At 46.8% G+C, this 24024-nt stretch overlaps 1 protein-coding gene across 4 annotated transcripts in view; it reads right to left on the bottom strand.

Annotated features, from left to right (window-relative positions):
- Positions 1–24024, bottom strand: part of VEZT (vezatin, adherens junctions transmembrane protein) — a 98318-nt gene that overhangs the window by 26178 nt on the left and 48116 nt on the right. For all 4 annotated transcript variants that reach the window (XR_003943391.1, XM_030214967.1, XM_030214965.1 and 1 more), the window contains 2 exons: positions 15076–15410; positions 9939–10132 (listed from right to left, as the gene is read on the bottom strand). Coding sequence is in view for 3 of the 4 variants with exons in the window: in XM_030214967.1 (XP_030070827.1) it covers positions 9939–10132; positions 15076–15410 (529 nt within the window). In the remaining variant the exon portion in view is untranslated. The remainder of the gene's footprint in view (positions 1–9938; positions 10133–15075; positions 15411–24024) is intronic.

The raw sequence follows: 24024 nt of genomic DNA, 5'->3' as shown, positions 1-24024 counted from the left end.
GATGGCAATATATATAGCAACCAACAGCAAACTACACAATTCAGTCACTAGGAGTCACTGTGCATAGCACTCATTAAAAAAAAAAAAACTCAAGGAAGTTTGATCACAGAAGATGGCATGAGGAACACGAGTGCATAAAATCCACGCTTGGCTTCAAGTAGCGGAAGGGTTGCACAGACTGTCTCCTTTGATCAAGACACAGAGCTCAGCGTGACTAAAAGCTGAAACAATTAGAACTGTTTAATCACCGTATCCCATCGAGATCCTGAGTTTGGTTTTACATCTGGCTAACCTGGAAGGGGGAAAGCGAGGACAATTGTTTTTGGCACATATAACAGTGTGTTTAATCACTGTGGGCATAATGGTCACAGTGATTGGATAAGAGAGTTGGACAATTGGTTCGCACCATGAAGCATAACAAGCTGTCATGTGCTTTTGCTCAGGTATTGTGAGTATTATGTTAAAGGGGTATATAGTTGGTGATTATTCCATTACAGTGTATGTGAGCGTGAGCTGGTGTGCTTGTGATTAGCGGGGTGGATGTTGTACGTGATCATGTATTAATAAAGTGATGTGTTAATTTTAATCAGAGTACAGGGTTGTGTGCAATGAGCCTATCTGACCCATTATGTCGGCTGATGCCAGTAGGCGGAGCTTGTCACCCTATCAATTACACCAAGATGGCAGTGGCTACATTGGGGAGAATTAAAACCTCCATTGGGTGGAGACTGGCTTCAGCATTGTGACATCATGCCATCTCCAACTTCCTTGAGAAAACTATACGTTTGAGTTCCAAAATATAAAAGGCTATGTCACAGATGACGTGCAACTTCTGATGGGAGTAGATATTCCAGTTCTCAGTACTAGACGTCACCTTTTGCCTTGAAGCAGCAGCCACTGACTTCAGGACAACAAATGCATTCAAAACAAATCACAGGCAATGTGGATATCCACAGCCCCATCTCTACTGGGTCATTCCATCTGGCTGATATCCTCTTTGAAGATTTTAAGTTTCACCTTGGATTCCCATTTACTACTACTATTTAGCATTTTTATAGCGCTACAAGGCGTACGCAGCGCTGCACAAACATAGAAGAAAGACAGTCCCTGCTCAAAGAACTATGTAATAAAAGTGAGCCAAGTATAGGACAATCAAGCCATTGTGACATCACTGATGAGGTTAGCTCTTATTGGTGGACTGAGGCATTATGACATCACACTATTAGCTCTGGTTACAAGAGACTACTACTACTACTATTTAGCATTTCTATAGCGCTACAAGGCATACGCAGCGCTGCACAAACATAGAAGAAAGACAGTCCCTGCTCAAAGAGCTTACAATCTAATAGACAAAAAATAAATAAAGTAATCAAATCAATTAATGTGTAGAGGAAAGAGGAGAGGAGGGTAGGTGGAGGCGAGTGGATACAAGTGGTTACGAGTCAAAAGGAATGTTAAACAGGTGGGCTTTCAATCTGGATTTAAAGATGGTCGGATGGGGCAAGACGTAGGGGCTCAGGAAGTCTATTCCAGGCATAGGGCGCAGCAAGACAGAAGGAGCGAAGTCTGGAGTTGGCAGTAGTGGAGAAGGGAACAGATAAGAAGGATTTATCCATGGAGCGGAGTGCACAGGACGGGGTGTAGGGAAGGACGAGTGTGGAGAGATACTGGGGAGCAGCAGAGTGAGTACATCTATAGGTTAGTAGAAGAAGTTTGAACAGGATGCGAAAACGGATAGGGAGCCAGTGAAGCGACTTGAGGAGAGGGGTAGTATGAGTAAAGCGACCCTGGCGGAAGACGAGACGGGCAGCAGAGTTTTGAACCGACTGGAGAGGGGAGAGGTGACTAAGCGGGAGGCCAGCAAGAAGCAGATTGCAGTAGCCCCATTTGCTCTTTGAGTCTCAAATATCATCTGTTATACAGGCATGCTTCTTTTCCTTATGGCACTTCCATGCAACCAAAACTCTTCTTGACCCACCAGATCTCAGGACAGTACTAAATGCATCTCACAGCTTGACTACTTCATTTCTTTGTACAATGGTCTCATATCAGTGGCGTAGCTACAGGTGGGCCTGTAGGTCTCAGTCCCACCCAACCGTAGCACACATTTAGCGGTAGCTGTTGGGGATCCCTGATGGTAATGAAAACGCTACTCTCCATGATACCGGCACCTGCGCATGCTCAGTTTTCAGCGCCATGCCTGCTGCAGATTACCAAGGTGGAAAGAAGCATTTTCCTACCAGCTGAGATTTTTTTTGGGTGGTGGTTGGGGGGAGGGGGGGGGGGAGTACACATGGTGCCCACCCACTTCTTGCCCAGGCCCACCCAAAAGTACGGCTGTTAAACTGCTATAAGAGACGTTCATTGGTATCAAGGGTTCATCATAGAGAAAGGGTGATACATGGTCAAATTTCTTTGTATTTAACTCGCACTCACAATGCAACCACCAATTTCATACCCACACATTCTTCAACAAATTATTCCACCCACAAAATGTCAAAGTGGCAAAATAACTGAGGAACAGTAACAAAATACACGATGATACGACCCAAAAATACACTCAAAAGGCGCAGTTTTCAGCCATCAACAATAACAGCACAATCTAGCTGCGTAAAGTTCCCAGCACTCAAGGCCCTCGGTGACGCAAAGCCCAGAAAAACCACTATCACTCCAAGAGTGACACCCTTGAGCATGCAATTTCCTTTATCAAATTCATTTCCATAATGACTCCATCTCACCCCCCCATTACTACCACAAGTGGTGACAGCTCTCTACTTCCCCCCCCCCCCCCCCCGAAAATAAAGGTGTGGCCTTAGTGGCACTACAAAATTCTTGCAAGAAGTCTTGTAAAGTTACTAAGAAAGGTACCCAAGACCATGTTGGAAAAACGCACTCCATCCGATCTGTAAAGGCCAGGACAATCAGCCTCTTGGAATTTACAACTGTGTTTGTGTGTGTACTTCTGTAGATGTGTTTGTAACTAGGAGAGGAGAAGAGAGGGCAAAGCAGTTTGAAGGGAGCAACTCCGCAGCTTATACGTATCAGTGTTTCTAGGCTGATATATTATATGTGACTGTCTGATTTTTCATGTTATGGATTGATAAGTAGTCTGCAGAACTTACAAGTTTGAATTTTTGTAACTTTATTTTATTTTTTGCATAAAAGGATAGTTTGAACTGTTGAATTACAAATTTTTTGTTTCTGGAGACTTTGGTCAACTTTTCCTAGAGATGGTCACATATATTATAATATGTCTGTGCTTTTATGCGGGTGTGAATTTAAGTGTCTGGGTCAGTGTGTCTGTACATGTTTCTATGTATGGGCATGAGTGTGTTAGTATGCCTAAGCATGAATACCTGCATGGGCGTGTTTGTATGTATATGTGTATTTCAGGGGCGTATCTGCGTGGGGCCACAGGGGCCTGGGCCCCCGCAGATTTTGCTCTGGACCCCCCTACCGCCGCCAACCCTCCCCCGCCGTTGCCGTGGGTACCTTTGCTGGTGGGGGACCCCAACCCCCGCCAGCCGAGGTCCGCTTCCTCCTGCCGCTTTTAAGTTCTTCTTCGTCCTAGGCTCCGTCACTCTGTGCTGTTCAAAGAAGCTGGCGCTGCTACCTCAATCCACTTTGTGACGTCGCTGCACGTTGTATGTGCAGGACGTCAGGCTCAGATTCTTCCTCCACTCTCCATTTCTGCTGACAACACCCTCATCCTCCCCGTCTCATCAGCCCGCAACCTCAGAGTCATCTTCGACTCCTCCCTCTCCTTCTCTGCCCATATCCAGCAGACAGCCAAGACCTGTCGCTTCATTCTCTATAATATTAGCAAAATTCGCCCGTTTCTCTCTGAACAGACCACCCGAACCCTCATCCACTCGCTCGTTACCTCACGCCTTGACTATTGCAACCTACTACTCACTGGCCTCCCACTTAACCATCTATCCCCCCTTCAATCCGTCCAGAATTCCGCCGCGCCTCTTATCTTCTGCATGGACCGATTTACTTGCATCACCCCTCTCCTCAAGTCACTTCACTGGCTCCCGATCAGATACCGTATACAGTTCAAGCTTCTCCTACTAACCTACAAATGCACTCAATCTGCAGCCCCTCATTACCTCTCTACCCTCATCTCCCCTTACGTTCCTACCCGTAACCTCCGCTCACAGGACAAATCCCTCCTCTCAGTACCCTTCTCCACCACCGCCAACTCCAGACTCCGCCCCTTCTGCCTCGCCTCACCCTATGCTTGGAATAAACTCCCCGAGCCCATACGCCATGCGCCCTCCCTGCCCATCTTCAAATCCTTACTCAAAGCCCACCTCTTCACTGTAGCTTTTGGCACATAACCACTTACCTCTGTTCAGGAAACCTACACTGCCCCATTTGATTGACTGCATACTTATCCTTTAGATTGTAAGCTCTTTTGAGCAGGGACTGTCCCTTCCTCGTTTAAAATTGTACAGTGCTGCGTAACCCTGGTAGCGCTTTAGAAATGTTAAGTAGTAGTAGTGATAATAGGCAAATAGGTATCTTATGAACAACAAAGATAGCAAAAGATGATACAAGGTGAGACCTGGGAGAAGTAGATTATATTGAGTCTGGAAGGTAGGCCTTCTTAAACAGGGCGGTCTTCAATAATTTTCTAAAATTTAGATAGTTCTGAGTAGATTTTAAGGATTTGGGTAAAGCATTCCATAGTTGTGTGCCTATGAAGGAGAAGTTGGAGGCGTAGGAAGATTTGTATTTAAGGCCACTGCAAACTGGATAATGTAAACTTAGATAGGATCGGGAGAAACTGGACCTGTTTCTGGGTGGTAGATCGACCAGATCTAGCATGTATTCGGGAACTTCTCCATAAATGATCCTGTGAATCAAGGTACAGACCTTAAAGGCGATACGTTCTTTGATGGGTAGCCAGTGTAATTTTTCACCCAGCGCCTAACTTTAGGTGATCTATAATTACTTCCACGCTGTTTGTTTTGCATTACCTTCATTGTTCCATTCTTCAAGGCTCATTTGTGTTTTCTTTTGTTGTTTTGCATTATGGACACACATGACTTTGTGAACTGAGTAACGGTGCATCACGTTATAGCTATGATTGGCGATACACACTGAAGGGTTTTCTAGTCATTGCATATACCTGTCTACTGTGGGTCTATTTTTTTGAGTGTGATATACAGCAAGTTTGACACCACAGATTAAGGAGTAATTGAGTACTGGCCACCGATTCAGCCAATATAAAATAGGTCAAGAAGGTGCCTTTCTTATCGGCACGGCCGGTCTTAGGCCGAGGCGACCGAGGCGGCCGCATAGGGCCCCGCGCTTAAGGGGGCCCCGCGCGGCATGCCTCAGTCAGCCTCTTCCCAGGGCACCGACGTACGATAATTTTTCTTTTAAATTTACCCTCCGTCGCCGGAATCCAGCACAGCAGCGATCGTCAGTGAAAACGCTCCTCCCCTCCCGAGTCCCCCCGACGTCTGTAGCAGAACAGAAGCTCTTCCTGATTCGTTCATTCTCATTGTCCCGCAGGGGAGGGGGGTTTCTGGACATAGGTGGATGGCAGGGAGGACAGGAGGGTCGCTGGACATGGGTGGATGGCAGGGGAGGGGGGTTTCTGGACATAGGTGGATGGCAGGGGAGGGCAAAGGGGGTTCTGCACATAGGTGGATGGCAGGAGAGGGCAGGGGGGACAGGAGGGTCGCTGGACATGGTGGCAGGGGAGGGGGGTTTCTGGACAGGATGGCAGTGAGGACAGGAGGGTTTCTGGACATAGGTGGATGGCAGGTGAGGGCAAAGGGGATGGGGGGGGGGTTCTGCACATAGGTGGATGGCAGGGGGGACAGGAGGGTCGCTGGACATGGGTGGATGGCAGGGGAGGGGGGTTTCTGCACATAGGTGGATATCCGGCAGGGGAGGGCAGGGAGGACAGGAGGGTCGCTGGACATGGGTGGATGGCAGGGGAGGGCAGAGGGGACGGGGGGGGTTGCTGGACATAGATGGATGGCAGGGGGGGACAGGAGGGTCGCTGGACATGGGTGGATGGCAGGGGAGGGCAGAGGGGACGGGGGGGTTGCTGGACATAGATGGATGGCATGGGGGACAGGAGGGTCGCTGGACATGGGTGGATGGAGGAGAGAGAAGAAATGCTGGACATGGATGGAGGCAAGGGAAGAGTGAGGAAGGAGATGAGGTGAGGGAAAAGGAAGAGAGGAGAAAAAGTGCACATGGATATAGAAAATAGGCAGAAGCTGGATCCACTGGACAGTCAAGTCTGCGGAGGACCCAGCTTTTACTTACGGATGTAGGGCAAGAAATGAAGAAGAAAGGCGGAAAGTAAAGAAATAAATGGAAAGGAAGCCCTGGAAACGGAGTTAAGAGGACAGATAGCAGCACAAGCCAGCATGATCAGAAAAACAAAGTCACCAGACAACAAAGGTAGAAAAAACTATTTTATTCAGGATTTATTAATTGGAATATGTCAGTTTTTGGAAATGTGCATCTGTGATATTTTTCATGTAAGTTTCAATTTTTGTAGTATTGCTGCATGCTGATTCTGACTTCTTGAGGTTACTTTCCAGTTCAGTATTTTGCCTTCATGTGTTTTTCAGATGTGATCAAGGAAGGTGCAGTATTCTGCTAGCGTATAGTTTGCAGCCATTTTTGTTTTTTTTTCACTAGGTTGTGCACTGGTGTTTTAGAGCCCGGTGTAATTAAAGTTGGCTTTCCATGCCACGCATAAGGTTGTAGCTCGTCTTGTCCTTGGAATTAGTGCTGTTTATGGTTTCATGATAGCATTTTGCTTATTATTTCAATCAGTTTTTTTGTACAAGTTTAGCGTCATTTGTCTTTATTTGAAATTTCATAATTAAAAAAATTTTCTAAAAATGGAATAATCTTATCAATGGGGTGGGGCTAGGGTGGGGGCGGAGCCAGGCTGGGGCGGGGCTAGGATGGGGCCCCACCAAATTGGTCTGCATAGGGCCCCACACTTGCTAAGACCGGCCCTGCTTATCGGTGCACTGTCTTAAAATTACCCTGTGAAAGTGTAGTTTTTGACACGGGTAAAGAAGATGGGATTTGATATATGCCTTTCTGTGGTTACAATCAAAGCAACTCACAAATTATATGCAGGTATTTACTTCGTACATGGGGCAATGAATGGTTAAGTGTTGCCCAGAGTCTCAAGGAGTTGCAGTGGGAATTGAACCCAGTTCCCCTGGTTTGCAGGCCACTGTACTAACCATTAGGCTAGGCTACACCTCTGCTTCATGCCCAATAAATTACTGGGGTGATAGCCCGACCAATATTTTGTCCAAGGCAACACTAGCTACTAGACAGCTTATGGGTGGTGCCAGAGACGGGTTTGTTTACAGAAACACTGCAGGGCCATGCTTCACAATCCACTGGTTTTAGACAGACTGATGTTTCACAGGAAGTTTGGGATTAAAACCTCTGTAACTTGTTCTTCTTTCCCAAGGAGTAGCTTAGTTCTAGCAAGCATCTGTATTTAACCATCTCTCTGACCTCATGTGCACCTCTCTTTAAATTAGTCACCTTACTTTCTAACTCCCCTTACCCAGTGGTGTGCTGGTAAATTTTTAACAGGCTCTCTCCCCGGTCCACCTCAGTGCCCCCCCCCCCCCCCCCCGTCCACCACTGCGCCCCCCCGTCCACCTCTGTGCCCCCCAAAATTGCAGAGCTGGCTATAGCCAGTGGGGGGGGGGGGGGGGGGGGGGGGGCAATGCATTACTCTCTCCAGGAAAAAAAAATTAAATGATCCCAGATTCCAATCTAATTCATGTTTAATGTGGGATAAAATGCCATAAATAAGTAAATAAATATAAACTTTTAATGTTGAGCACCTGATTCTCAAAGGGAACATATTCCAAACACTATAATGAAAATAAAATGATTTTTTCTACCTTTGTTGTCTGGTGACTGTTTTTCTGATCATGCTGGCCCAGTCCTCTTAACTCCGTTTCCAGGGCTTCCTTTCCATTTATTTCTTTCCTTTCCTCCTTTCTTCTTCATTTCTGGTCCTCAGCTTCTGCCTATTTTCTTCATCCATGTGCAGTTTTTCTCCTCTCTTCCTTTTCCCTTATCTTATCTCCTTCCTCACTCTTCCCTCCCCTCCATCCATGTCCAGCATTTATTCTCTCTCCCCTCCTCTCCCCCTGCCCTCCATCCACCCATGTCCAGCAGTGACCCTCCTCTCCCCTGCCCTGCATGCACCCATGGCCAGCGACCCTTCTCTCCCCTGCCCTCCATCCACTCATGGCCAGCGACCCTTCTCTCCCCTGCCCTCCATCCACCCATGGCCAGCGACCCTTCTCTCCCCTGCCCTCCATCCACCCATGTCCAGCAGCTCCCTTCTCTCCCCCTGCCACCCCCTCCCGACTTGTTCCGCAAATTCTCCTGCTTCCTCCCTCCCGATCCGGTCCCTCACCGACCCTACCTTGGCCATCAAATTCTTCGGGGCAGGCAGTGTTGCCTGCCCGCTGCCATCGCTGACTTTCCTCCGCCGCCCGATCGCGCTTCAAAATGGCCGCCGAGACTTACAGAAGTCTCGCGAGGCCGCCTCTGGAAGTCTTGGCGGCCATTTTTTAAACGCAAACAGGCAGCGGGGGAGAGTCAGCGATAGCAGCGGGCAGGCAACACTGCCTGCCCCGAAGAATTCGATAGTCAAGGTAGGATCGGTGAGGGACCGGATCCGGAGGGCGGAGGGAGGGAGAGCCGGCTCGCCCTTTCCAACAACCGGCTCGCAAGTCCGGCCAAAATTTAACAACCGGATCTTGCGAGCCGGCTCCAGCACACCACTGCCCTTACCTATCTATATGTTCCGTCTTTGCTTATACCCTACACTGTCAATTAAAATGTTCTATTACGTATTGTGCTGATATTGTAAGTAGTATACTAGGCCATACTTTGTATTGTTATTTGAATATTTTTACTGCTATAGTAACATACATAGTTATAATTGTCTATTGCTCATGTTTGATTTATTCTTACTGTACACCGCCTTGAGTAAACTCCTTCAAAGAGGTGGTAAATAAGTCCTAATATATAAATAAAATAAAATAAGCATTGCAGCTGATTACAGCAGTGAACAAACTTAACATCTTCTTGGAAACATAACATACCAGCTCTGTGACTCATGCAATCTCGGTGAACAGGTTAAAGGTTTAACATCTCCTTCCAGAAACCCCACCGAACAGGCTCAGAGTACAGAACATGCAATCAGGATGGACAAAAAAAGCAGAACAAAAAAATATATAATTTATTAAATGACAACCAAATAAAGAAATCAACCCGACACTGGCCATGTTTCGCCCAACAGGGTTGCGTCAGGGGCTACACAATGTTCTTTAAAAGTCGAGATGACAAATGTGTGGGATTGTGAAGGTGCAGGACAGTATTCACATTCATGATTTCAGACTTCCACACATTTGTCACCTTGACTTTTAAAGAACATTGTGTAGCCCCTGATGCAGCCCCGTTGGGCGAAACACAGCCGGTGTCGGGCTGATTTGTTTATTTGGTTGTCATTTAATAAACTATATATTTTTTGGTTGATCTGCTTTTTTGTCCTTCCATCTTGGAGTTTGCAGATCGTTTGCCTTGCTGTTTTCCAGAACATCCAATCATCCTGCACAGCACACGCCAAGAAAACTGCTCTAACATGCAAGATGCAGTCTTACTGTGAGATGTCTAATCGATCAAGCTTGGTTTCTTTAGCCACACAAAGCACAAACTTCTGACATACCAAGGACAGCTGGAAAATGTACAAGCTGAATGTCTGGAAAGCACGGAGGACTGCACAAGATAAGCCCCATACAGGCAGAACAAAGGTTAAACACAGATGAGGATGTGGCGAATGAAGCAGTGGTAATACACCAATGAGGTCATGCTGGGTGGATGCAGTAAGATCTTTTCAAGTATACCTTTGCTTGCGGGATGTCTCCGAAGCATTCTGTCCACCTGACAAATGGCCTCTTCCCAGCAGCTGTTACTTGCCTGGATGTGGGGCTGAATCAGCTTTAGCTTCTGTTCTAGAACTTCATAAACGTCAGCTGTCAGTTCCTGGGTCTCCTTAGGGCCAGCAAGATTTTCCAGCTCATCTTCAAAGATTATTAACCTGGGCAAAGAAAAGACAGGTAATATCAGCCAACAGTAACACCAAGCCTACTGTAACAGTACACACTATCCTGCTTATAATCGAACGAGAAAAACGCCCAAGTTCCGACCTAAATCGGGAGATGGACGTTTATCTCACAAATATGAATAAAGCGGTATAATCGAAAGCCGATTTTTGGACGTTTTCAACTGCACTCCGTCGCGGATGCGGACAAAGTTGATGGGGGCGTGTCAGAGGTGTGGCGAAGGCGGAACTGGGGCGTGGCTATCTGCCGAACAAAGATGGGCGCATTTCACCGATAATGGGACAAAAGTATGCGTTTTTAGCTAGAATTTAGGACACTTTTCCTGGACCCTGTTTTTTCACGAATAAGGCCCCAAAAAGTGCCCTAAATGACCAGATGACCACTGGAGGGAATCGGGGATGACCTCCCCTGACTCCCCAAGTGGTCACTAACCCCCTCCCACCACAAAAAAATGATGTTTCACAACTTTTTATTTTCACCCTCAAATGTCATACCCAGCTCCCTGGCAGCAGTATGCAGGTCACTGGAGGAGTTGTTAGGGGGTGCAGTGGACTTCAGGCAGGTGGACCCAGGCCCATCCCCCCTACCTGTTACAATTGTGTTGCTTAATGCTTATTAGTCGTCCAACCCCCCCAAACCCACTGTACCCACATGTAGGTGCCCCCCTTCACCCCTTAGGGCTATAGTAATGGTGTAGACTTGTGGGCAGTGGGAGGGGGATTTGGGGGGCTCAACACACAAGGGAAGGGTGCTATGCACCTGGGAGCTCTTTTACTTTTTTTTTTGGTTTTGTAACAGTGCCCCCTAGGGTGCCCGGTTGATGTCCTGGCATGTGAGGGGGACCAGTGCACTACGAATCCTGGCCCCTCCCACGAATAAATGTCTTGGATTTATTCGTTTTTGAGCTGGGCGCTTTCATTTTCCATTATCGCTGAAAAACAAAAACGCCCAGCTCACACATTGTTGAATAAAACATGGGCGTCTATTTTTTTCAAAAATATGGTTCGGTCCGCCCCTTCACGGACCCGTTCTCGGAGATAAACGCCCATGGAGATAGGCGTTTTCGTTCAATTATGCCCCTCCATGTATCACTTTTTTTTTTTTTAATTTGTAGAAGTCTTTATTGAGCAGAATAAACATCAAACATATTAAACGGCGAGTGACCGAACTCACTCGCAAATGCGCAGTAAAGACCCTCTCTGTCCCGCCCCCGCATCAATACGTGATGACGGGGGCGGGACAGAGAAGGTCTCTACTGCGCAAGGGGAGGGACGAAACCGCTGCCACCACCGCTTCCCCCGACCCCCCCCCAGGTCGCCGCCGCCACCCACTCTCCACCCGGGCCGGGCATTCGCTCCGCTATAGAAACAGCACGAGAACGGAGCATACAGCTCAGCTGAGCTGCCGTCGGCCTTCCTTCCCTGCCTGTGTCCCGCCCTGACACAGGCAGAGAAGGACGGCAGCTCATCTGAGCTGTGTGCTGCGTTCCCGCACTGTTTCAATAGCGAAGAGAGGGCCCGGCCTGGGTGGAGGGGTGGCGGCGACTCTGGGGGGGGGGGGGGGGGGGGGGGGGGCGTAGCGGTGACCTTGGAGGGGCAGCGGCGAGCTCGGCGGCGGGGGGGGGGGGGGGGGGGGGGCTTTCAAACCCCCCCCCCCCCCCCCCCGTCCTATACTAGCCCGTTTTATGGGCTCAACGGCTAGTAAAACATAATATGCTATACAGGGCTCTAAACATCGTATTCCAAGTGAGCCAACCAGAACAATGAATGAAAAACCAAAATTACCTCATAAATTGAAGTATACAATGTGTTATTGGGGGTCTGACGATGATTGGTCTGGGAGGGGGAGGGAGGGGGTAGGGGGATGTACAGGGAGGGTGACACTATGTATCACTTTTGAGCAAGGGGTTTGAAAGGTAATTACATCCAGAATCTGAAATACAGGGGTTCTCAGTCCAGTTCTTGGGACACGCCTAGACAGCCAGGTTTTGAGGATACCCACAATGAATATGCAGGAGACAGATTTGTGTGAAATGGAGGTAGTGCACATCAAAATCATCTCATGCATATTCATTGTGGACATCCTGAAAACCTGACTGGCTGGGTGTGTCCCAAAGATTGGGATGACAACTGCTGATGTAGACGGATTAAAAATCAGGAGGATGCGTGAAGCCTTATTCAGATTCCTTCCATTATGGAAATACTTCCAGGGCAAGGGTCAGACTCACTGAGGCCCAGGGCTTAACTAAGAACTGGGCCTAGCACATGAGATGCACCCTGACGCTATGCCTCAATGACATTACTCAGTTTCAACGAGGAGGCCTCTTGTGGTGCTGGGACCCCAGGTAATCACCCTGCTTGCCTTCACCCCCTAAAACTGTACCAAAATGTCTCACTACAGAATGCACTGAAAGCTTCATTTCAAGACTGCAATGAGTATCTTTGCCCTTTTGTTCTGGCTCCAATTCCTGGGCTGTGCAAGGTAGGGATGTGTTTTCTACATTCCCCTCACCCCCTTAGGACCTTCTACATACAGCATCAGAGTCAAAAGTACCACAGTTTCCCAATCAAATGAGTAGTTTGGGGCACTGCATCTCGACCCAGTCCCTCGCACACCCAGCCAGTCAGGTTTTTAGGATATCCGCAATGAATATGCGTGAAAGAGATTTGCGAACTGCGGAGGCAGTGTGTGCAAATCAGTGGCATAGCCAGACCCAGTAGTTTGGATGGGCTCAGAGCAGGGGCGTAGCTAGATGGCCAATTTTGGGTGGGCCAGAGCCCAAGGTGGGCGGGCATGGAATTCACCCCCCCACCCCTGGTCCCCCTCCGGTTTTCTCCTCTCTCCACCCCTCCCCTGCCCAAATATTAAATACTTGAGCTGGCGTGAAGATTTCCTCCTCCTCCTCAAGCAGCCAGCACTCTTCCAAACGGCAGCCAGCAGCACTTGCCTCAAACCGATGCTGTTGCCAGCAGGCTATGCACGCTCAGTGCTTTTGCATGTGTGAAAACTGAGCATTTGCAGAAGCGCCAGTCGGTGTCAGCTCAAGGCAAGTGCTGCTGGCTGACATTTGGAAGAGCACTGGCTGCCCAAGGAGAGACAATTTCCAGCACGGCAAGGTTTGGGGATCCCCACCAGCTACAGCAAGTGTCACAATTTTGGGTGGGCCTGAGTCCAAAGTGGGTGGGCCCTGGCCCACCTGTAGCTATGCCACTGGCTCAGAGCTAACTTAGATGGGCCGTTCCATAGCACGGAACTCCACAGCCCCCCCCCCCCCCCCCCCCCCCCGGTATCTGCCCGCCTGTTGTTGAACCCCGTCCCTCCCTGGTGTACCTTAAAGGCGTCCCCGAATTATTGCTGCCAGCGCTGGCCCTGCAGGATTCATTGGCCGGGTCCCGCTAGACAAGAAAAGATGAAAGCGAGGGCGGGATCCAGCCAACAGAAGCCTGCAGGGCTGGCACAAGCAGCAATAATTGAATCACTGCAGGCGTCCAGGACACCTGTAAGGTACCCCAGGGAGGGACGGGGGTTCAGTGACAGGCGGGCAGATGCTGGGACGCCACGGAGGAGAAGAGATGTTGATGTGGGGTGATGCCACTGGGTGGGCCTGAGCCAAGAATGGGTGGGCCTGTTCTCAGGGTAGTTAATCAGCCGGACTTTTAGCCAGTGAGGAAGTCAATTTTCAGACAGCTGAAAAAGGCTTTGAAAACTGTCCTCTTCGAAGGTGGTTTTGTAACAGGATCTCTAGGGCAGGAAGGGCACATGTATCGCGTCTTTTTCGTAAAAAGGTAACTTATGTGCTTACCGTATTTTTCGGGTTATAAGTCACTGCTGAGTATTAGTTTCAAGTTTCTTTAAGTACTTACTATACCACCCATCAAGACTATCTGAGTGGTTTACATATATAACTATATTTCCACACCATAAGATAAGGAAAGAAATTCAATTTAGAGAAGTAAAATCTAAAAGCACATCTCAAAACTACTGCCTAGTTCATCCAGGTTCGTCCACCGTGCTGGCAACCCCCTCACCTTCCCAACCATTAGTTGCAGGAAGGAAAAATTAGGACAAAACTGAAAAAGTTAGTACATAAATCGCTGTTGAATATTAATTCACACGAGTGTCTAAAACCAAAATTGAATGCGCCGCCTCTGTCTCTTTCCCCCAACCATCCAGTATTAGCCCATCTCTCTCTGCTCCACACCACAACTATCATTCTGCGTTGGCCCCTCTCTCTCCGCTCCTCATAACCTGCACTGCCCCACCTGTCTCCATTTCTGCTCCCTCTCCCACTCCTTCACCGACTTACTTCTGCTCCTGTGGCTCTGCACAGTGGCTGCAACCGCAATAGCATGCAAAAGGCATTCTCGTGTGCGTTCTGCTGCTGGCTCGTTCGGTTCCGGAAACAGGAAGTTACAAGCTCTGATATAACTTCCTGCTTCGGGGGCCAATCGAACAAAAGGGAATGTCCCCATACCTGCCTTCTTCTATTGCCTATGCAGCAGCCATGCGAGGGAATGTCCCTGCATCTGCCATACGCTTCTTGTTGCCGCTGCAGCCACCTGGAAACCCGGAGACGTAGCAGGCTCGGCGCAGAAAAGTAGTAAAGTCAGTGAAGAAGGGAATCGGACCAACCCAGAGGTCTGCATGTCAGGTAAAGGTCATTACACAAATAACACATTTTTAGATTACTTGAAAGTCGCACCCGGTCCAGCGCATGTAAAAGACTGCGACTTTTATAACCCGAAAAATACGGTATATGCCTTCAAAAAAACTACCCCAGGGAAGGTAGGTGCTCCAGGGCAGGTGTAGTTATGAGTGTGCATGTACTGCTAAGATTATTTTTCCTCCTTGAGCCGTAGACCTCAATGTTTGTGCTCTGTTTCTACCTACAATCCAAACTACCGTTCCAAGGACATACTCATTAAGCAGAGCTTTCAGGTGGAGCTGCAGGCTGCGCACAGCTCGGTGGAGGCCACTTAGCTCTCCCGACTTCGGTCTCAACTTGATAGGGCGTTCTGAACCAGACTGATGGTGCGTTTCAAAGTATCGGTAGAATTCGTAGCTCCGTCTGAGCTCTGCCAAACAGGTGGCATGGGTCTGAGGCAGGTCCCCAGACACGTCACGCCATATTTGGTGAGGCAAGCGCCCCCGACTGACTTCAAGCCCAGAAGAGGATTCGTTCTCCGGAGAAAGCAGCAGCGCGAGTCGCCGGAAGAACTCCGAACTCTGTCCTATCCAAAGCTGGAACAAGACCTGTTGGAATAAAAGAACAGGCCTTTATGACGCAGTTCACTCCTGGTGAAAAAAATAAAATAAAAATAGTCAGGCTGAAGTTACGTATCTTTATTTAGAAGACTCTGACCGAGTACTCAAAGCATTTATTTACTTCAATGTTTTTCTGTAATCAATACGCCTGGAATAAACTTCCTGAGCCCTACGTCTTGCCCCATCCTTGGCCACCTTTAAATCTAGACTGAAAGCCCACCTCTTTAACATTGCTTTTGACTCGTAACCACTCGCCTCCACCTACCCTCCTCTCCTCCTTCCTGTACACATTAATTGATTTGCTTACTTTATTTTTTGTCTATTAGATTGTAAGCTCTTTGAGCAGGGACTGTCTTTCTTCTATGTTTGTGCAGCGCTGCGTACGCCTTGTAGCGCTATAGAAATGCTAAATAGTAGTAATATGAAAACTGTATGCCTTAAAGTCATCTCTCATGGTATAAACCAAGCACGAATACAAGCATGGTGAGCTACGTGCCATTTTCAAAAACAAGTCAAGCTAATTATTTCATAAAATCATACAAGACGTTTTTGAATTACCTTTTTTAAAAAAAGGAAGAAAAAGACCTCAGTAGCCCGGTTCTACTGTGTAATTTTTTTAGATTGAGTCAGTGCATTGTTTCTAGCAAAAAAAGATGCTGGTACTCAAATGCCAGGCCACCCTTCAGGGGTGGGGTGATCACTGAGGGACCCACCCCACAATAGCCAGGGCCCCTGCAACCAGTCACAGAATCTAGGACAAGGCAGAATTGGTGTGTAGAGCCTGAGCTCTTTCATTAAAACTTGGGGTCCGTGGGTCAATTTTAGCAGACAATGGAAAAGGTGCCGGTACTCAGTACCCCCAAGTACCCCCTCAAAAAAAGAGCTGGGTTCAGCAAAAAACAAACAAAAAAAAATTTGAAAAACAAAGACAAATTTAGATATGGTAAGTTAAAACATGGAGGTATTTTAACTGATGAAATAAAACATTGTAAGGCCTGGAGAAGCCATTGTTACACAGTGGAGCAGGACTACTGAGGTCTTTTTACTCCTTTAAAAAAAGGTAATTCAAAAAATGTTTTGTATGATTTATAAGGCTTGGCTTGACTTGTTTTTTTTTGGCACCATCACGAACAGAACGGGTAACTACAGGGCTGGTGTTACACATTCAGAGGCCCAGGGCAGAGACTGGGAAGGGGACCCAAAAGCTGGCGTTCAACCTATGCCTCCTTTAGCTTGAGGCAGGTTTGGGGCCCCCTATGGTATGGGGGCCCAGGGCAACTGCCCTGTTTGCCACCCCCTAATGCCGGCCCTGGGTAACTAGTCAAGAATCATCTCTTTTACTGGACTGGAGCTACTCGAGACAACCAGTTCTGTTTAGCGAAATACTTTATACTCTAAAAAGTACATCACCAGTGAAGATCAGATTTCTAAGCACTTAGTTGTAGCCACCAGTTAATTGATGAATTCATTTACTGGCGATACCTCTGTTTTCTCTCTTTTAGACTTTCCGCTTCCTTATAAGCTGACACTCGTTAATGGGTACGTCTAAAATGCTTCCAAAAATGTCTTAAAAGCCTGGAACGGTATCTGGCCAATGTCTCTTTGTTTCAGCTCTTGTACATTAATTCAATTTTTAATGACCCAAAGCTATGACATCTGCTTTTCTCAGAAAGGACAGAAGACAGTAATTCAATCTCCTGTGGTTCCCCTAAATTTACAGAACTAACAGCTGGTCCTGGACCGGCACTTACTGCTCTAATGAAATGAGGGGACAAAAAGCCTCAAAGCAGATGAATTTACCTTCCAGTCCTTGATCTTTTTCTCAGACACATGAGAAACTCTTCCCACCTGAAAACATTTCTTCTCCAAGTCAATAGAAACAGAAAGAAAAGCTACTGGGATTGTCAGTTATTTTATTTTTTTATATTATAGAATCATTAAAAGTTAATGTGTTACGAGCGATATCTACAGGCCCAGACAGCCTGAGAGGCATGAGGCTAACCACTAATAAAAACCAGATTACACTGATAAAACCCACTATGAAAGGAGGGGGTACTTTATGCTGAAGTTGATTTGCGTAAGCAGACAGTTGAAACCCACGTGGTTTTGGATTTTAGATATGGTTACTCATTTTTTCCAAACATGAGCTCAAAGCTCAGGGGTCTTTTTACCAAGCTGTGGGAAAAAGGGCTCTTATTACCACAGCGGATAAAAAAAAAGCCCCCCCCCCCCCCTCCCCCCGACACACATGGCCAGGTGGTAAGAGAACTCTTACTGCATGGCAATGCAGCGGGGAGCCCTTACCGCCACCCACTGAGGTGGCGATAAGGGCTCCACCGTTAACCTGGCGGCAGGACCGCCGAGAGACTAGGCAAGGCCCCCCCGCCTGCCTTCACGGCTCCGGGGCCCCCTTCATTCAAAGCGGCAATCGCAGATCGCATCTCTTCTGGACTTCCCGCCCTCGTCTGATGTAACTTCTGGTTTCCGCGAGGGCGGGACACAGGAAGGGAAGGCCAGAAGAGACGCGATCTGCGACTGCTGCTTTGAATGAAGGGGGTCAGGAGCTGAGGAGGCAGGCAGGTGAGACCGGGAACTGCAGCGCCGGCAGCCTGACCCCGGCGCCGGGAAATTTCCCCCCCCCCTCTTGGCGGCCCTGCCTGGTGGTAACCGGGCAGCACAAGGCTATGCCCAATGAATGCTGGGTTATCGCCGTGCAAGCCATTTCCAGGCATTTTCTTTTTCCCCTGGAAATGGCTTGCGCTCAGGGCAGGACTACCGCCAGCGGCCAAGTTGGACTGGCGGTAGTCCCGGAAGAGCGAGCAGTAAGCCCGCATTGGGCTTACCATTGCTCTGTAAAAGGGCCCCTCAATGATATACAGGTACAGTTGGGTCTCTCTCCGCCCGACCAATGTTCAAAATGTAACGCTTGCACTACAGGGGACTAGCGTCAGCATTAGCGACAAAGATTAGTGCAAACAGCATGCAAATGTACTCAAACGGATGTTAATAAGGTCATTTCCGACTCCCTATCAATGCTCAGAGAACAGGGCACAAAACAAATCCGCCCTTACTGCTGAAAACCTAACGCCAGCTCGCAGCAGGCATTAGGGTGTTTGAAGAGAGGATTTCTCATGATTCTTTCTTTAAAATCTGCCGGTTTTGATTTCTTTTGGAAGTGGAAAAAAGCCCGTGTAAGCGCTGGTACTAAGAAATAAATGTGCATGAGTCCAAGCAAACCCAAAAGTGAAAGCACATGTTAGCACCAGTTTCCTGCGCTTAAATATAAGCCTTCTAAATAAAATAAAATTTCGAAAAACTTAAAGGCGTAGAAAACAGGCACTAATGAGAGTTCAAAATGGCCGCCGATCAAGACAGACGCGTTTGAGTGCTCCTCTGCGTTTGCCTAAAATATTTTTCTTCTATCATGCCGAAGAGGAGAGGAAGAGCTGCTGCGGCTGCTGCCTCTCAGCAGCAGAGAACCCTACCTTCTACGGGATTAATTACTCAATACATGCAGAGGGCAGCAAGCTTGACGAATCCGTCGGATGGAGGCCTGCAAACTCAATCCGCGACTGGAGATAGCGGAAGGAGTAATGGGCTGGAAACCACCTTGAGCCCCGACGGCAGAGAACCACCTCCTCAGCCGGTGTTTAGCAGCTCGCCGATGTCGGCCCCATCGGACCCGAATTCCGAAGTGGTAACGGGATCCCTTGGACGGGAGGCAATTCCACCTACATCGGGTGTATTTTCTGCATCCACCATATTAAGATCTACTGAGGAGCGACGGGGAGTAATTGAGACGGAATTTCAACAAAAGGGTGAGCCTGCAGATACTTTATTTACTTTTTTTCAAAGAAAACCTGTGGATGTTACTTTGGACAGTCTTTGGATGTTAATAACAGAGTTGGGTAAGGCGATATGCCCTCAAATAAAGCAAATGAAGGAAGATATAATTGTGGTTGAAGGGAAAGTGAGAGAAATGGACACAGCAATAAAATCATTGGAAACACGTGTAAATAAGGTGGAAAAGGAACTTCAACAGACACAATCAGTACAAACCACGATGGTTAAGGACTTAGTGAACCTGAGGAGGAAGTCCGAGTTTATGGAAAATGCTCTACGTGGCAATAACTTACGTTTTATAAATTTTCCATTCCATCCTATGATTTCCCCAAGGGAAATGTTGAAGATTTATTATAAAGAAATTTTTGAAATAACTGAAGATTCTATTCCTCCAGTGTCACAGGCCTTTTACATTCCCTTAAAAATGGAGAAAAATCCTCAAGCTCAAGTTTGTAATCAGGTGCTCGATTTATCGGCCATTTTGGAAACATCCGATTTGGAACAAGTTGTACCATCCACTTTATTAGTAACGTTCGCGTTACTCACAGACAAGGTCTGGACATTGAAAAAATTTTTTCAAGTAAGAGGAAAACTATTTAAAGGTCTTCTAGTACGAATATTTCCTGACCTTGCACGTGAGACACAAAAACGTAGACAGAAATTTCTTCAATTGAAACAGGAAACTTTGCAACTTGGAGCAACTTTTCATTTAAAGTATCCCTGCAAGTGCCTGGTTTTGTATCAAACTGGAAAATATGTTTATTTTGAACCTTCTCAATTATCCTCTTTTATTACATCAAAAAAGGTTTCTCAAGAAGTTGTTGTAACTTGCTTGTAAACGCTCTGACTTGATCTAAGTTTGTTATAATATTTACCTATTTGTTCTCCAGAACTTGTGGACTTTTATGATGTAAATGAGGAATTTATACCTATAAGAGAATTTTTTGTTTCTCTATTTTTCTTTACTTTTGATAACCATTTGCATTATTTTTCTGCTAAGTGTTGAAACTTGTAAAGTATATATAAATGATAAATAATAAAATAAAAAAAAAAAAAAAACAGGCACTAATGCGCGCTTCATTTTCGGGTTTGCCTGGCGCATGTGCACAACAGCTGAGCTTACCGCAAAACTCTTATGCACATACACCAAGCACTTCCCCCCCCCCCCCCCCCCCCGCTTTCGCTCTTGCAGCACACATAGAATTTGAATACCATTTACTTTGAGCACTGGTGGAGCTACTTTTTTTGCGCTGTTCCGGCGATATGGGTTCTGCGCTGTTGACTTTACTGCGGGAGTTCTGCGCATTGGCCTGTAAGTTTGTAGATGGGACAACGGAGGTGGAAGTGAGTTGCCCAAAATCACGAGGAGTATCAATGGGATTTGAACCTAGCTTCCTTGACCCTCAGCCCACTGCTCAGACCTCTAGTCTTGTGTTTCTCAATTAAGTCCTTGAGACACACCCAGCCCGGTTGGATTTTTAGGAAATGCATGAAATACATTTTCATGCACTACCTCCACTGGATGCAAACTCATCCTATCTCATGCATACTCATTGTGGGTATACTGAAAACCTAACTGACTAGGTGTGTACTGAGAACCACTGCCCTAGGTCACTCCACTCCTCATTTAAAAGGAAAACAAGAGTGAGGAAAAAAAAACCTCACAGGTCAATGTCTCTTAATATATTATTATTCAAAGCTTCCTTCTGCCAGTTAAATGTAACTGAGAACCGATAACCTCACTAATCCACCTCACCAACCTACTCAGTTATGAAAGCCCACTTTCTATAACTACCCTAATCACTCCCTTCCTTCTTCTCTCTTCCCTACTTAATCTCTGCACAATACTAACTGTATCTGATATCCTGGAATGACAATGTTAATAAAACTATGTAAGCCACATTGAGCCTGCAAATAGGTGGGAAAATATGGGATACAAATGCAATAAATAAATAAACTAGAGAATGACACGGGGATAAAATTTGTCCCCTCCCCACCCCGTCCCAGTGGGTTCTGTCTCCGTCTCCATCCCATCTCCGCAGGCCCCGTCTCCATCCTCGAAGGTTCTGTCCTCGTCCCCATGGGCTCTGTTCTCATCTGCAGAAGCCTCGAACACTTATGATTTTATATTTAAATCTTTTTATTAAAGTATAAAAGGAACAATATGCTGTGCAACTGTTGTGTATAAATTACGAATAGAAAATAATAATAACAACTAGCAGCTATAATAACCCTCCTTCCCACCACCACCACCCTCTAGTCTTCCAACCCCAACAATAGCTGACTTCTACTATCCCAAAGAATCCTAATCCATCCTGTTAAAATGTCCCGGGGTACAAAATACAACCCGTTCCGTATACCCTAGAGGGCAGAAATATGCCCCGTGAAACACTGTTGTGATTTTTTAATCTGGGGATGAATAAGGCATCAACAATCTCAGGATTCAGTCTAGCTCTCCTGTCTTCCACAGTCCTTCCTGGAATAGAAGTTGTCTTCTTAGAAGATGTGCTGGTAGCAGGATGTAAAGGATCCCCCATGCAAATTTTGCTAGTTGTGGCCAGTATGTTTGCTTATTCTTCCAAAAAATTAAAATATTGTTGTCTGCATCAAACATAAATAACAGTACAGTTTATTAACAGGCTTCAAAGTAGAAAGTGACAAGGGGACAAAGTCTGTCCCCGTCCTACCCCATCCCCGCGGTTACTGCGGGTCCCCCATCCCCGCGTCATTCTCTACTATAAACTTTTCCAGACTCAAGCAAGCCTTTCATGGACCTAAGTTAAGTTTAAGTCATGCTCTCCTTTCGCAATATTTATATCTTTAGAACGTGTTTCTCTCATATCCTCTCAGTGTGACCCCAACCAAATCACTTTCTCTTCCACTGCATCAAGTGCTTGTCTATATTTAGGGATTCTATTTAGGAATTCTCATTTCTGGTTACAGTTCCCCCACCATCCCAAAATAGCCTGCCTCTCAGAGCTCTTAAATCATATTAAGCGTGTAGAGTACGTTGTGTAGATTAGTGAAGCAAACTTCTACTTTAACGCACTCCGAATTGTATTTTGTAAACAGCAGAACGTGAAAAATGTACAACGATGTGGAAACTTTTACAAGACACTGTACATCAGAACACCATAAAATAAAAAATAATTACCGTATTTTTCGGACTATAAGACGCACCGGACCATAAGACGCACCTAGGTTTTAGAGGAGGGAAATAGGAAAAAAAAAATTTTCCTTTTTCCCTCCTCTAAAACCTAGGTGCTCCGGTGCGTCTTGTCCGAGTTTTGGATCGCCCTCCCCTACTTACGTGACGCGATGTTCCCTGGTGGTCTAGTGACGTCGGGGCAGGAAAGAGCCCCCTCTTTCCTGCCCAGCGCGCTGCTCTCCGTGCTCCTGACTGCTTCCTGACGGTCTCAGCGAGATTCAAAATGTCCGACGTCACTAGACCACCAGGGAACATCGCGTCACGTAAGTAGGGGAGGGCGATCCAAAACTCGCTACCTTCGGACTATAAGACGCACCCACCATTTTCCTCCCAAATTTTGGGGGAAAAAAGTGCGTCTTATAGTCCGAAAAATACGGTACTACTGTTTAAGTCCTAATACAAAAACTTACCCCATCCCTGGCTCTTCACAGAGGAGAGACTAGTTACATCACATAGCCAGCCAATACCTTCCAATCAATACATCATATCAGAAATAACAGAATCCCTTCAACAACCACTCCCTAACACGGTTATACTTAATAACACAATAAATAATTACTGAAAATAGCATGATCTAAACATCCCTTCGGCTCTGATGAAGGCAGAGTTGAGCCAGAACGCCTTCTGCATACTTTTACAATGAAACCTCTGACCAAACTAATTTGAAGTCAGAAATGATTTTTGTCAACAATCTTTTTTTTCCCCCAGGGGAAAAGCTAGGTGTGTGTGTGTTTGCGTGTGTTCCAGTAAGATGATGTAACATTTGAACATTTTGAACATAATCTGCACCTTGAAACGCTTCCTTGTCGTAAAACATTTGACGTTTGCTCATTTGAACTGGTTCTTTATCTGGAGTGTTACTTCAGTGGAAGAAGGTCTTCAGCCTGTCTCACACTTGGAATGAACCCTATAAACCCAACATAAGGCCTGTTTTACTAAACCACGATAACATTTGCAGTTTCCGTGGCTTAACACGGGGCTTTAGCACGTGGAAGCTGCAATTTTTTAAACGTGGCAGCCACTGAGGGTGTTCCCACTATTTCTATTGCAGGTCATCCATTAACATTCAGATTAACGCATGGTACCTGCTCCTGGTTAAGCAGAAGCACTTAGGACCTCCTATTTAGGAGGAAGTAAGCGGTCCGACGTTAATTCTGGGTTAGGCAGTTAGCGCATGGCGGGGCCCTTTTACTATGCCACATGGGCGCCTATGCGTGCTCAACACACCCCAAATTGGAGTTAATGCCAGCGCGTAATTAAGCTCTGGAATTCGTTGCCGGAGAACGTGGTAAAGGCGGTTAGCTTGGCAGAGTTTAAAAAGGGGTTAGACGGTTTCCTAAAGGACAAGTCCATAAGCCACTACTAAATGGACTTGGGGAAAAATCCACAATTCCAGGAATAACATGTATAGAATGTTTGTATGTTTGGGAAGCTCGCCAGGTGCCCTTGGCCTGGATTGGCCGCTGTCATGGACAGGATACTGGGCTCAATGGACCCTTGGTCTTTTCCCAGTGTGGCATTACTTATTTACCACATGGCCCTTGCGGTAAT

Source organism: Microcaecilia unicolor, chromosome 9 (assembly GCF_901765095.1).
Source record: "Microcaecilia unicolor chromosome 9, aMicUni1.1, whole genome shotgun sequence".
Lineage (NCBI taxonomy): Eukaryota > Metazoa > Chordata > Amphibia > Gymnophiona > Siphonopidae > Microcaecilia > Microcaecilia unicolor.
The sequence above is the reverse complement of the archived record's forward strand: the minus strand, read 5'-3'. Positions and strand labels throughout refer to the sequence as shown.